The following is a 12,420-nucleotide window of genomic DNA, read 5'->3' on the forward strand; positions in this document are numbered from 1 at the left end:
CCTACTTCCGGTTACATTATGTTATCAATCCCACGATTCGTCGTACGATATCCGATAAGCGTTATACCGTGTGTAAAAATAAAAAATGACAGCAATACGTGGTTCGTTTGCAGGCATTCCCCGGAATAATTCGACATCGAACGGATACAATCCACGCGGATATAATTCCGATTGTGTGCAGGAATCTTCGGCATCAGGACACGGAGATTTTTTTTTTCGAACCGAGGATATGTCAAGAATGTCCCGATATTCCTTCTGTCGGTTGACTGTTCGACAAATCGCCATGATACATTTGCCAATCATCGCGCTAATAAATAATGTCGTATCGCGCGCATAAACCTGGATAGAAAATGCTCGATCGACCAAAGCAAAATTGGATCGCCGGGAATTTCGGGAGAAATAAAAAAAAAAAAAAAAGATTCCGCTTTTAATTGAAGAAACGATTATTCCAAGTCACCCGATATACATATTAATTCTTATCGTTTTATCGATCATTATTCGTTAAAGAAGCGCATACTGAAATTTTTGAATAATGTGATAAGAAGGAATTTAAGAACATTTTTACAGAGGGTGTATCAACGCGATAAATATAATCAATCCGCAGAGAGGTACGAGGGAAAATTTGATTTTGAAAATTGAGTTGTCGGCACGCAATGCGCAACCGACTATAATGGACGTTTGTATGCGACCGTAACAACGAGGGAAGGATCTTTTGATCTCCCCTCTCCTTTCCCACCACCTGCGCATCGTATTTAAACCCTCCTATATATATATATATATATATATAACCGATACGCTTAATGAAAGTATCGGCTTGATAAATGACCGCTACTGTACTTGTTCACAAATTTTTTTATAAAATTTGATACTTTTTATTTTCTTCACAATTTTAAACACATGGACAAAGAAATTTTGCGATGGATACTTATATTATGAACAAGTGATCCAGCAAATATATGGTATATAACTCCGAGATTTTTTACAAACTTTGTTATTCATATTTTTATCTTCATCATTCTCTCTTCTTCGATTTGTACTTTTATTTTCTGCTACAACATCCACGAGTGAAAAGAACAAAAAAATTCCGTATCTCGTATAATTCAATATTTTATGAATTAAAGATCAGAAGGATATTTCTCTCTCTCTCTCTCCTTTTATTACTCTCAAAGTATTAATTTCAGATATTATGATTCTTCCCTGCGCATTCTCATAGTACATTGTCAAAAAATTGCTACATAAAGCAACGAGTATTCGAGTCAATTCGTGTAGCGAGTATTAGTATATATGATTAATATGCGGAGTGAAAACGTGACGTAGTTGGGGAAACGAGATTATTCCCTTTCTGGAGGGAATGTCGTTACGAGAAGAAATTATATTTTTTATGACGTTAACTCGCGCCTCATGTCCGCGTGAAACGAAACGAGCTTGTACTTTATAGCCGCGCGCGGCAGGACTTCAGGATCTACGAGAGCTGTGGCTTTTATATCGGATTATCTAAACGACGTGTTCCGCACATAAATCACATTTGCGTAACCGTCGCTCACGAGTGCCATTTAGATAAGCAAATAACAGATACGTCGTTAATTAATAGGATAATTCTGCATCGAAGAAAAATATATTATTATACAAATTGCAAGATTAACTGTATTTTTAAATTACGCGCGGAATTAAAGAGAAAACTGCCAATAATAAAGGAGATTCGCGAAGAAATGGAGCGATTAGCATATCAAACAGAATTTTAATCTTTATATTCCGATTTATCCGGAAAAATATCGTCACGAGATTCGCCTCAAGCTGAACCATTGACGTTGAATAAAAAAAGGATGCATCCTATATTATGTACAAAAATTAAGTCACCTTTAAATCAATCTCTTTTTAAAAAAGAAATTTACATTTCATACGATATAAAAAAATTGACAGCGCGTTCAGTATCAGTGCCATTCATCAGCGTTCCGCATCTACCGCTACCAAAAGATGGATACCATTTCCGGACCACGTGACGCACATCGGTCACGTCGAGTGACCTTTGGCAGCGGCCCGATTCTACGAATGTGGATTGGTTGGCGAGAGAGGATCGGACCGTAGGTGGTAGGCGACGCGACGTAGGTAACACGTCGTCGAAACGTGGTCGTAAACGAGGGGAAAACCACGACGACGATGGGAAAAAGGGTAAAATCAATACTTTGGTGCTCGTTGGGATCGCGAACGGCGCTCGTCGCGACGACGAGGAGAGGGAGGTACGCGTGTGCGTGTGCAGCTGGAACGCGAAGACCGGCGCGGCATCTCTCCTCGAGGATATTTGGTCCACATCGGGCTGCCCCTTGTCGTACCGAGCCACTTGTCGATCGGTCAACCGGTGAGTTTTTTTTATATCGAGATCATAGCGTGAGAAAAAGAAATGGAACGACCATCCCCACCGTTGGCGTTCCCCATCTTCCTTAAAAACATACCTGAATAATTGACGCAAGAATGTGCTCCGAGAATCTGTGACGGAAGAAACTCGTCGCGTACAAGACGAGTTCTCAGCTCTCTCGCAATCGTCAACGTTACAATATGCGATGATAATAATATAATTAAATGACAATATGTACTTAAAAATTTTTTTATATTAAAAAAAAGATATTAATGACCTTTTACGTTATATTCTCTTTTCAGGTGTGCATCCATCATCATGCCGTACTGCATTTTCCTCCTCTCGCTTTTGATCGCTGTCGCTACAGAGGCAAACGTCTATTTGCCCTCGATCAAGGTAATTATCAGAACAGAGTCCTATATACAATATAAATAGTGGATGAATTAAAATCAATCGAGAGAATTTATTTCTGTGAAACAAAACGCCTTCGAAATCGGAGAGTGATTGAAAAGTTTCTGGGTTTCTACTTTTCCCCTTGAAAAATCATATATATCATTATTGTATTTCGATTAGGAACAAGGAGATACACAAATCTACATCTTAATTCTGAAAAGAGATTCTTGATAGTCTCTAATTATTATTTCTTCTACAAATTAAAAAGAATAAAAGTCTGTAAATGAGAGAATGACCAAGCCAATCAGTCATTGATTTCGAAGGAATGTAAATTTCTCTTTCTTTGATTCATCCGCACGGAGCATCCAAAGAATATACGACTTAATTATTCGAATGTACCCAGGAGGAAAATTTGTTGACCGATGCCCTTCTTCGAGAGCTGATCAATCAGATGGGAAATGATCTCGCCAACGCAGCCGACACATACCTGGAATATCCGGAGAAAGTCAAGGAACTGCCCGTAGAGTTGCCGGCCGATTACGACGGCATGGATACGCTGAATCCGAATCCGAGTATACGGGATCAAGAGTATCTGCGACATAGCACGCTGTGGAGTCATCAACGTATTAATAACAATAATAATAAGGGCAACGACAGACACAGGATTCAATCGACCGATCTAAAAGGGATCAAGGACGAAAAGACGGAAAATCCTTTACCCGCTTATTGCACCCCTCCGAATCCCTGTCCGGTCGGATACACTAGTGAGTGAAATAAAATTCATTTTTGATAACGATTAGACGAGATCGAGATAATAAATGCCGTTAGAATTTTCCAATCATAAAGATTTTACTCTATATACGCGTATCTTAGGTTTATATTAAATATTCTCTCCTCTCCTTCCGCCTTTTTATCTTTAATGTATCTTAATATTAAAAAAAATTTTGGGAAATATCTCTGCTCACTTAAAAAAAAATATATATATCTCTTCTTTTCTATTAGAAAACAATAAAACGAAAAATATATATGGTTTAAAACTTACAGCCGAGAACAATTGTCTCATCAATTTCGAAAACACTGCGGCTTTTAGCCGCGATTATCAGAGCGCACAGGACTGCATGTGCGACACGGAACACATGTTAGAATGCTCGAGCGAAAATAGCAATGATCTGTCAAACGTGCAAATTTCGAATTCCGATATCGATCAAATTGTCGAACAATTTCAGGTAACCGAGGCACATTATCGTGTATGTTAATTTTAACGAACAATCTAATCAGTCGGAAAAATTAAATATTATCTTCACGTAGGAAAGAGAAATATGAACATTAAAATTATGTTAACGTTTCTTTCAGGAAGAGAACCCATTCTTTCAAGGGGAGAAGCTACCGATAGCTGCGAAGAAAGGTATACATGTGATCGATTAATTAGAAACTGTAAACACACTATCGCTCGAGGGGAAAATGAAAACATATACCATAAACTTCATTGTTAAAGTTTCGGATGTATACTGACAAAAATCGAAAATTTTTAATATTTACTTTTAATTTTGACATAAACAATCAGACGCGTAATAGTTGTAAACGATTCACCTAAAACAAGATAATAAACAAAATACACGCATTTACGCAGCGTTAAAGCGTTAAATATTGTGAAGTATTGTACGTTTTCCACAAGTCTAATGATGTACGCGAACGAAATTCTTAAATGGACCATGGCTCTTTATCAGCGAGTATTAAATTATATGTATATATACATACACATTTTCTTCTCACAGAGCTGTTAATATGTATAGAAATTTTGTCAGATATATATAATTATATAAATGTGTATACATTTTAACGTTATAAAGTCTATAGTTCAATACAATCATTCAGTTTTATGAAACAGCGACAATTTTTCGGCACACATTGATATCCTTTCAATCTTCAATCGAGAATGCATAAAGATGTTTTGTAAGGTTTGCAGAGTTTGGAGAAATACTTTGCAATATTTATAAAATATTTCCTGTATTTGATAGCGATTGAACGCTCCATTAAACTTTACATATCCAAATATTTACATCTAAATTATACCTGAAGGAATTTTACTGTTATGTAAATGTTAACATGTACACATATAAAATAATCCGGGTATAGTAAAAACTGTATAAACTATCTACATATGGATTTATGTTTATCAATTATATATTTTGATATAATATATCGATATATATATATATATATATATAATGATGTTTATTTTATTGTGTAAAATTTCTGAAATATACATATATTTTAACAATAAACAAAAGCGTGTGTGTTCTCTTAAGTTTTCCTAATCATTATTAGTAAAATATATCCAAGAAAATATATACAATTGTATACACAAACTTTGTAGCCAAAATTAATAATTTCAAATATTTTCTAACATAATTTTATGTCTAAATTAGAAACTGCGTGTATTACATATTAGAATCGCAGAATATATAAAACACATCAATTATACATGCTCATCTTATATCATTACACAAAAAATGTATAAACGTACAAAATATAAATTCTTTTCTTTCATCTCGTAGAGATTTTTAAATATATTAGATACCTAATACATATATTTTTATCATATAATTAACTTTTATATATTTACATCATATTATTTTGTTTATAACAGCATTTTTTTCTGTGTACAGACAGATTACATCTTTCTGAATTGCATTAATACTGGATATATAAAATTCAATGCACCTTTTAGTTCCGATCTATTTTTTGCTCCTGTAAAATATCACACTAATTTATATAAAAGAAATTACTTACCTCTTTTACAAAATATCTCATTTTTGTATAGTCTTTTTTTCTCTATAAAATATTACATGATAAAATATTCAGACGTACCTGTTAATACAACTTTACCATTCACGAATATCAGTAATACTACTCTAGGATATAACACTCTGTATATCAGACCAGGATATAATTCTGGTTCGTAACTACAGAACTGAGCATGCTCTCGATACAAACCCTCCAGTTTAATTGGAAATTTTACGTCACATGTTGCAACAATGTTTTGTACTTTGAAAGAGGAAAATTTTACCTATAGAAACATAAAAAAGTATAGTGTGATAATTAAAAACTCAAGATTATTTCTACATAAGAAAAAATTATTGTGAATATGGCTTACGGGGAATCCAAGCTTTTGAATTATTCTGGCAAACTTTCTTGCTGCCAAAAGTGAATCGTCTTCACTTCTCGCACCAGTGCATACCAATTTTCCTGAGCTGAAGATTAATGCTGTCGCTCTAGGATTCCGTATTCTCATTATCAGTCCGGTAAACCTTGCCGGATTATATTCAGAATTCCTCGTTCTTATGTTAATATAAGAGAGTTTCAATTCTGTCTGCAAGTTAACCGTGGAGACTACGTTTCTGCAAAAATAATGTAAAAATCAACTTTAAGGATACTACACATAATACATAGCGAGATGAGTATCACTATATGTATGCGATGTAAACGTATGATTCAAGACTCACTGTAGGCAAGGCTCCCAAACATCCTTTGCGCTGTTAGCCGGTGTCATTGGGCTCATCGTCGATTGCGGATTGATATTTTGTGACGTGCTTGGTCTTGGTACATTGGTCTACAAATGAAATTTATGTTATCTTAGAAATTTCGCACATGTGGTCAGATGTATTTTATAACTTACCGATAACGGCGGAGCCATCGATCCATCCTCGCACACATTTTTCGCTGGATTATTGAGCAATCTTTTTAATTCGTTGTCCTCGTGCGCGACTTGTGTCATTTTTCACGAGACCGATGTTAAACAAGCACTCCAATAATACTCATACGTGCTTGAATCGAGGCAAAAAATAATCGCCTAACCTCGCACACGCTGGAGACCAATATCAATGCTAGGAACTAGTAACTGATAACTGGTCATGCATCACACATACGCGGTTCACGTTCACGCTTGTGTGTGTTATCTCCTTTATCACACACCGCACTGTGGCCTGTCCTGTGGCTTTACTGCCGAGTCAGTAGCCAATGAGCCGGAAGCCGGAATCCGTTTCTGGCAATTGGTAAAATAGCATTATGAACTGTAAACTGTGAGCGTGAATATGCGCTAATTTCTTCATATTCTAATCTGTTTTATTAACTTGTAACAATAAATTGTATTAAAAGTAAGTACAAATAGTTTTTTAGCAATATTACAAAAAATAGACGCTTTGACACATTGCATTTAACAATATAGCAACGATATAATAAAAGTGGTGTCTCATTTTTGAAATTTTAAAATCTTAAAACTCAGAAATATTTCCTTCTATTATAGTCAAGATAAATGTTTTTTCTCCTCATCAAAATAATTTTAAACTGTCTTCATTTAATACTGGCTGGTAAAATATAAATTACTATTTATTATAAACATATACAATTGTTTGTGCTTAAATTATTTTGACAAATCGAGAATGAATATACAGAGATGTATATCAAAAATAATGATAAAAATTATCTTGTTCAATATGTTTTGTCTTAGATTCTTGCTAAACTATTGATGAATATGCATGTAACATTTTTTTTTAGATATGCGACAATACTGTTAGTGTTGCTTTGCGTATTCGACCATTATTGAAAAAAGAAGTTTAAAAAAAATCTCAAATATGCTTAGATGTTACATCTGGAGAATCACAATTAAATTCTTATATGTAATACCGATAAAGCATTCACGTTTAATTATGTCTTTCCTTCTAACATTGGACAAGAGGAATTTTATAATAGTGCGATTAAACGATTGAGATAAATGATATTTTTCAAGGTAAATATGTCTATATATTCTTTATAATTTGAAGATATACGATTTTATTATATTGAAAATAAATAATTTCTTTATCAGGCTATCTTACAGGAATAATATCGCTTTAGTATATTTTTTGATATTTGAATTTACATTTATCATCATTATTGAAACGAAATATTCATATGATTTTACATCTCATCACTTATTTTTATGCGCACTTTTTGTACTATAAAGGACGCTGCGAGAAACGGATACTCTGTCTTCTTCACTTATTCGTGCGGTCGATGATATTTCCCTCGAGGATTTACTCAGTACATTGTCCTCTCTACAAATCAAATATATTGTATAACTATGTTATATCTATGTGATACTTAGAGGGAAATAACGCGCGAGATATACTTACGAGAATTGCAAATGTAACGCCGATAAGATGCTTGGGATCTCCGGTAATCGCACAGGTTTCAAATCGTATACTTTTAAATGAGCGTAAACGGGAATCTACAAATACAATATATCTTTTGTTAATAAATGCCAGGTTCATAATATTTAGTTATATAATCCTTACGGATATACCGTTGCATCTTACGTGTAATAGAGATGTATCTAAAGTTGTGGATGGTATATAACTCGTTGGCAAATTAGGAAGTTGATAACGATAACCAAGTATTGGGGATTGCAATTCTTTACCGTAGTTTACATCAAATTGGTCAAGCTTTTTCTTCGATTCCGAATGATTTATAAAAGGAATTTGTTGTTTCACTTCTTCGCTGTTAGAAATGTTCATATCCGCGATAGAAATATCTATAAGATATATTTATAAAATAATACATATTAATGATGACACACTTTCTTTAAAGACGAAGTCGCATATCGAAAAAATATAGCTTACTATTTTATTAACATATTAAATCTATTTTTGAATTGTTAACAGCTGTTTTTTGCAACCTGAATATGCACGGCAACATGTGTCACTTTTGATGTTTGATCGATATGATACTTGTGTTTCCATAACGTGCATTACATTTGAAATAAATACTTTGTATCGCGTAAAATTATATTCATAAGTAAAACAATAAAATGATTGACAATAAAATTATTTCTTTTAGATTAAAATTTTTTTCTAATTTTGAAAATCCCGGACAAAACTTGCGGAAATTGCATAAATCTTCCATATGAAATAACTATTCAGCCGAGTTGACAATATTATATCAACTCTTATTAAAGAATTAAATTATATTTCTTCTCAATAAAAATTTTTATAGCAAGAGCCATTTTATACATTTATCAAAGAAATATCAGTCTGTTAGATTTAATGATAGTGTTTATTTGTTAACATTTGAAATACATAAGTTTTTTTGATTTTCAGGATGCAACTACCGCATTGCGTGTACTTCGACATCGCAATAACATAGTCTTTCGGCGCGTGAACTTAAATGATAAATCGGATAGGTTTATGCCTCATATCGTGTCAAGATGTGTCTGCCTATGATGATAAAATGAAGCTGCGTGCAGTAAAGACGTTGGCGTAGGCATCTGGTTCACCAGCAGCGCAAGGAACAACCCAAGAAGTAATACCGATTTGTTTACCGTTAGCGACCAAAGGACCGCCACTGTCACCCTAAAAAATACAGAGAAACGTTTCCATTAATTTTTTATATAATTTTATCTTGTAATCATTTTCAGCAATCATAATGCAACAACTAATTGATTAATCATCTACCAGAATATAGGAGATTATTTCCATATTTGACAATGGATTTTGTTGGATATTCACCTGGCAAGCACCAATTCCACGACGGTTAAGAGCGCACAAGTGGCTGTTATTCAAAGGCATACCGTAATGTCTCTGCCGACATTGAGCCAGCGAGATTACGGATTGGGTCATTTTCAGAAGAGTTCGCGCGAGTGGTCCATTTGCGCTTGTCTTACCCCATCCGGACAAGGTACACAGCGTACCGGGAGCTGGCTCGGAATCGGCCAAAGCGATGGGAGATTGATATTGATTGTATTGAATTGGCGCTTGAAGCTGAAACGATAAAAACAGATAAATGAATAATTGAAACAAAAGCAACAAGATGAGGAAAGAATTATTGTACCAAAATATATTCTGTAATATATGGACTTACAGTGATCACAGCGACGTCATTCTTCCAAGCACTTCTTTGTAGGCCGTCATAATTCGGATGTTTTCGGATGCTTCGCACGGCGTGGAATTGTCCTCTAGAGGAATCGATGGTTCCAGTAACAATTTTTAAATTGTTAACATTTGTTATGAAATCCACGCAATGGGCAGCGGTCAATATCTTGGTAGGAGAAATGATGGAGCCGCCGCAGACATGGCTGCTTTGATAATTCAAGGAGATTTGCCATGGGAATTCACCTAATGCGGCAGGTGTACCACCGACAATTGCCTCAGGTTCGTCAGCGAACGACTCTGTAAATCGAAATATATGACAATTATATATAGCTCTCATAAATACATATATAATTTCAGAGCATGCGATGAAAGTAGTAAGATATGAACAAAATGTTTATCGGAAGTAATAATAACGAAAATAATATTTCATTGAATTATACGATTCGGTTTTACTTACGTTGTGCGAAAACGCCGACGAACAAGAAAATCGCTAACGGCAACATGCTTAACAATTAATACGAGCCGGTTCGAAAATAAAACCGGGAATGAAGACAACAATTTCTATTCCCTTTTTATATTAGATTTATATTTGTCTATGACCTCGATGAACAGCTGATCACATTTTCGACGATAAATAAACGCTTGATGTATTGTGCATTTTGATGAGATAGATATGAGAAAATCAAGGAATACAGACTTAATTATATAACATATAAGTTAAATGAGAAAGAATGATAAAACACGATAACAGTGTGATAATTAAAACGTACAATAATGATGATTAAATACTAATAATGGTGATGATTAGCGAAATGTATATAAAATATGTCTCTTTATTATTATTGAAAAACTAATTGTTTACTTAAACATAAAAATATCAAAAAGATTAACATATTTAGTTCAGCATAAATTAATGAGGAACAATAAGGCAAGCTGGAATTTAACTAAATAGAAATAGATGAATATCTAAAGGAACAAATTATTTTTTTAAATGAATACACAAATCACATTCTTTATTTCTTAATTCCCATGTCTTTGAGGCGTTTTGAAATTGCTTGTTGAGTCACTCCCAATGATCGTGCCAATTCTTTTTGACTTTGACTCGAGTCTTCATTAAGTAATGCCTCTAATTCTGCATCTTCGAAAACCTTCTCTCTTCCACCGCTATGCCGGTCTTCGACGTGAAAATCACCGTTCTTGAAGCGTTGAAACCACTCACGACACCTTCTTTCACTAATAACGGCTTCACCATAAGTATTTGAGAGCATTCGATGAGTCTCAGCCGCAGATTTCTTCATATTGAAGCAGAAAATTAAAACCTCCCGCAAATGACGAGAATTTGGCTCGTAAACTGACATTTTCAATCGAGAATAACTTTATGATGCGGACACAAATCGACTAATGTTTCTATGGGGTTATGTTGACAGATGCCCAAGTTTATTGCATGACGTCTATGATCTATTTATTTCGACCACTACTTACCGCTAAAGCCATCTATAGGAAAACGGCGGAAGCAAAGTTGTACACCTAATAATTTCTATTTTCTATGTAAATTTTAAAATTTATATAATGTATCAGTTTATGATCAGTAACTATGTTGTACTGATAACTGTAGGAAAAATTTTGCATTCGTATTCAAGAAACATTGATATTAGAATTGTTATGGCCAGTTGATTATCGATGACATACACTTTTTTAGTCTTATTAGCAAGTTTTCTTGTAAATTCATAAATATTTGTAAAAAAAAATTATTATTTTAACAGGTGAACGTCATTTCAACATACTTAAGAATTACAAATGTATACCTATATATTCAATATTGTGGTTGATATATAATTTGTAGGAAAATCAGAAAGTTGATAACATAATAAACCAAGTATCGGAGATTGCAATATTTTACTACATCCGTCAATTTGTTAAGCTTTCTTCGACTTCGAATAATTTATAAAAGGAATATTACGAATTATTATTTTGCTTTACGTTAAAAATGTTCATATCTAATATTTGTTATCGCATAAAGGTATTGAATCACAGAAAAGAAAAAAACAAGCTCAGAAAAAATTTGAAGTAAATTTTTAATATTGATATATTATTATTAATCTCTTTTTTTCTATGAAATCGATAGACAGTTCGAAATAAACAATTGTCGTAACAAAGGACAAAAATATCTTCCTTTTTCAAAAGAGAAGATTGAGTGAGTTTGTAAATGTAAATGATACTTTTTTGAACGTGGAGGCAATTATCTGAAATAAAAGATTGAATGATTTTTATTACATTATCTAAGAAGAGCAATTTGATATAAAAAAGAGAAATAAACTAATTTTTAAAATTTTTTTATATAAGGATTTATATTTTATAAGAGACTTGTATATTTATGCTACAGTGTGTATTTTAGTGTATTTTACTACATACACATTATACTTATAATATTATATATGATTAAGTCTTTTTATAAGACATTTTTATTAAAAAAAGGGCATGTTATTTCAGTTGGTTTTTATCAAAACGTGTGGCTTCTAAATTGATTGAATGAGGTTTTAATGTTTAACGTTTCTTGATACGTTTTATTTACTAAATTCAGAGTAGCAGCTGTGTTAATATAAATAATGATGTTGAAAGAATCTAATGTAAGAAATATCCAAGTAAAAAGAGAACTGATGCATACGTTTATGATGTCGTTTAAGAAAAGAGATTAAAATTTTAAATATTATATCATAATATTATTTATTTAAGTATCATATTATAATATTTGGGGAAATGTATTGT

At 33.2% G+C, this 12,420-nt stretch overlaps 4 protein-coding genes and 1 long non-coding RNA gene across 7 annotated transcripts; 2 read left to right on the plus strand and 3 right to left on the minus strand.

Annotated features, from left to right (window-relative positions):
- The first annotated feature begins 2,199 nt into the window (after nt 1–2,199).
- On the plus strand, nt 2,200–4,881 carry 7b2 (Secretogranin_V domain-containing protein 7B2). Its single transcript, XM_070298405.1, has 5 exons — nt 2,200–2,356; nt 2,656–2,749; nt 3,150–3,510; nt 3,791–3,972; nt 4,100–4,881. The coding sequence occupies exons 2-5, from the start codon at nt 2,672–2,674 to the stop codon at nt 4,169–4,171; spliced, it is 693 nt and encodes a 230-aa protein (XP_070154506.1). The 5' UTR covers nt 2,200–2,356; nt 2,656–2,671; the 3' UTR covers nt 4,172–4,881.
- A 328-nt stretch (nt 4,882–5,209) lies between these two features.
- Nucleotides 5,210–6,821, minus strand: Trf (TBP-related factor). Its single transcript, XM_070298700.1, has 5 exons — nt 6,426–6,821; nt 6,253–6,359; nt 5,904–6,147; nt 5,618–5,816; nt 5,210–5,497 (listed from the first exon to the last, which is right to left on the minus strand). The coding sequence occupies exons 1-5, from the start codon at nt 6,522–6,524 to the stop codon at nt 5,421–5,423; spliced, it is 726 nt and encodes a 241-aa protein (XP_070154801.1). The 5' UTR covers nt 6,525–6,821; the 3' UTR covers nt 5,210–5,420.
- On the plus strand, nt 6,432–10,907 carry LOC138934694 (uncharacterized). Of its 3 annotated transcripts, XR_011447168.1 has the most exons (6): nt 6,432–6,903; nt 7,304–7,535; nt 7,752–7,963; nt 8,884–9,085; nt 9,201–9,933; nt 10,012–10,907. It is a non-coding gene; the product is annotated as an uncharacterized lncRNA (long non-coding RNA). The 3 variants fall into 3 exon arrangements; XR_011447167.1 differs by lacking the exon at nt 7,752–7,963; XR_011447169.1 differs by lacking the exon at nt 7,752–7,963 and having other exon boundaries at nt 9,241–9,933.
- Nucleotides 7,619–9,055, minus strand: LOC138934693 (uncharacterized). The gene is made up of 4 exons (XM_070298701.1): nt 8,975–9,055; nt 8,104–8,318; nt 7,921–8,015; nt 7,619–7,842 (listed from the first exon to the last, which is right to left on the minus strand). The coding sequence occupies exons 2-4, from the start codon at nt 8,299–8,301 to the stop codon at nt 7,716–7,718; spliced, it is 420 nt and encodes a 139-aa protein (XP_070154802.1). The 5' UTR covers nt 8,302–8,318; nt 8,975–9,055; the 3' UTR covers nt 7,619–7,715.
- Nucleotides 8,838–11,078, minus strand: LOC138934691 (chymotrypsin-1-like). The gene is made up of 4 exons (XM_070298699.1): nt 10,112–11,078; nt 9,644–9,951; nt 9,292–9,543; nt 8,838–9,135 (listed from the first exon to the last, which is right to left on the minus strand). The coding sequence occupies exons 1-4, from the start codon at nt 10,155–10,157 to the stop codon at nt 9,001–9,003; spliced, it is 741 nt and encodes a 246-aa protein (XP_070154800.1). The 5' UTR covers nt 10,158–11,078; the 3' UTR covers nt 8,838–9,000.
- Between the last annotated feature and the right edge of the window lie 1,342 nt (nt 11,079–12,420).

The sequence above is a fragment of the Polyergus mexicanus genome, unplaced genomic scaffold (genome assembly GCF_030449975.1).
Source record: "Polyergus mexicanus isolate NDT 795.1 unplaced genomic scaffold, iyPolMexi1.0 SCAF_7, whole genome shotgun sequence".
Classification (NCBI taxonomy): domain Eukaryota; kingdom Metazoa; phylum Arthropoda; class Insecta; order Hymenoptera; family Formicidae; genus Polyergus; species Polyergus mexicanus.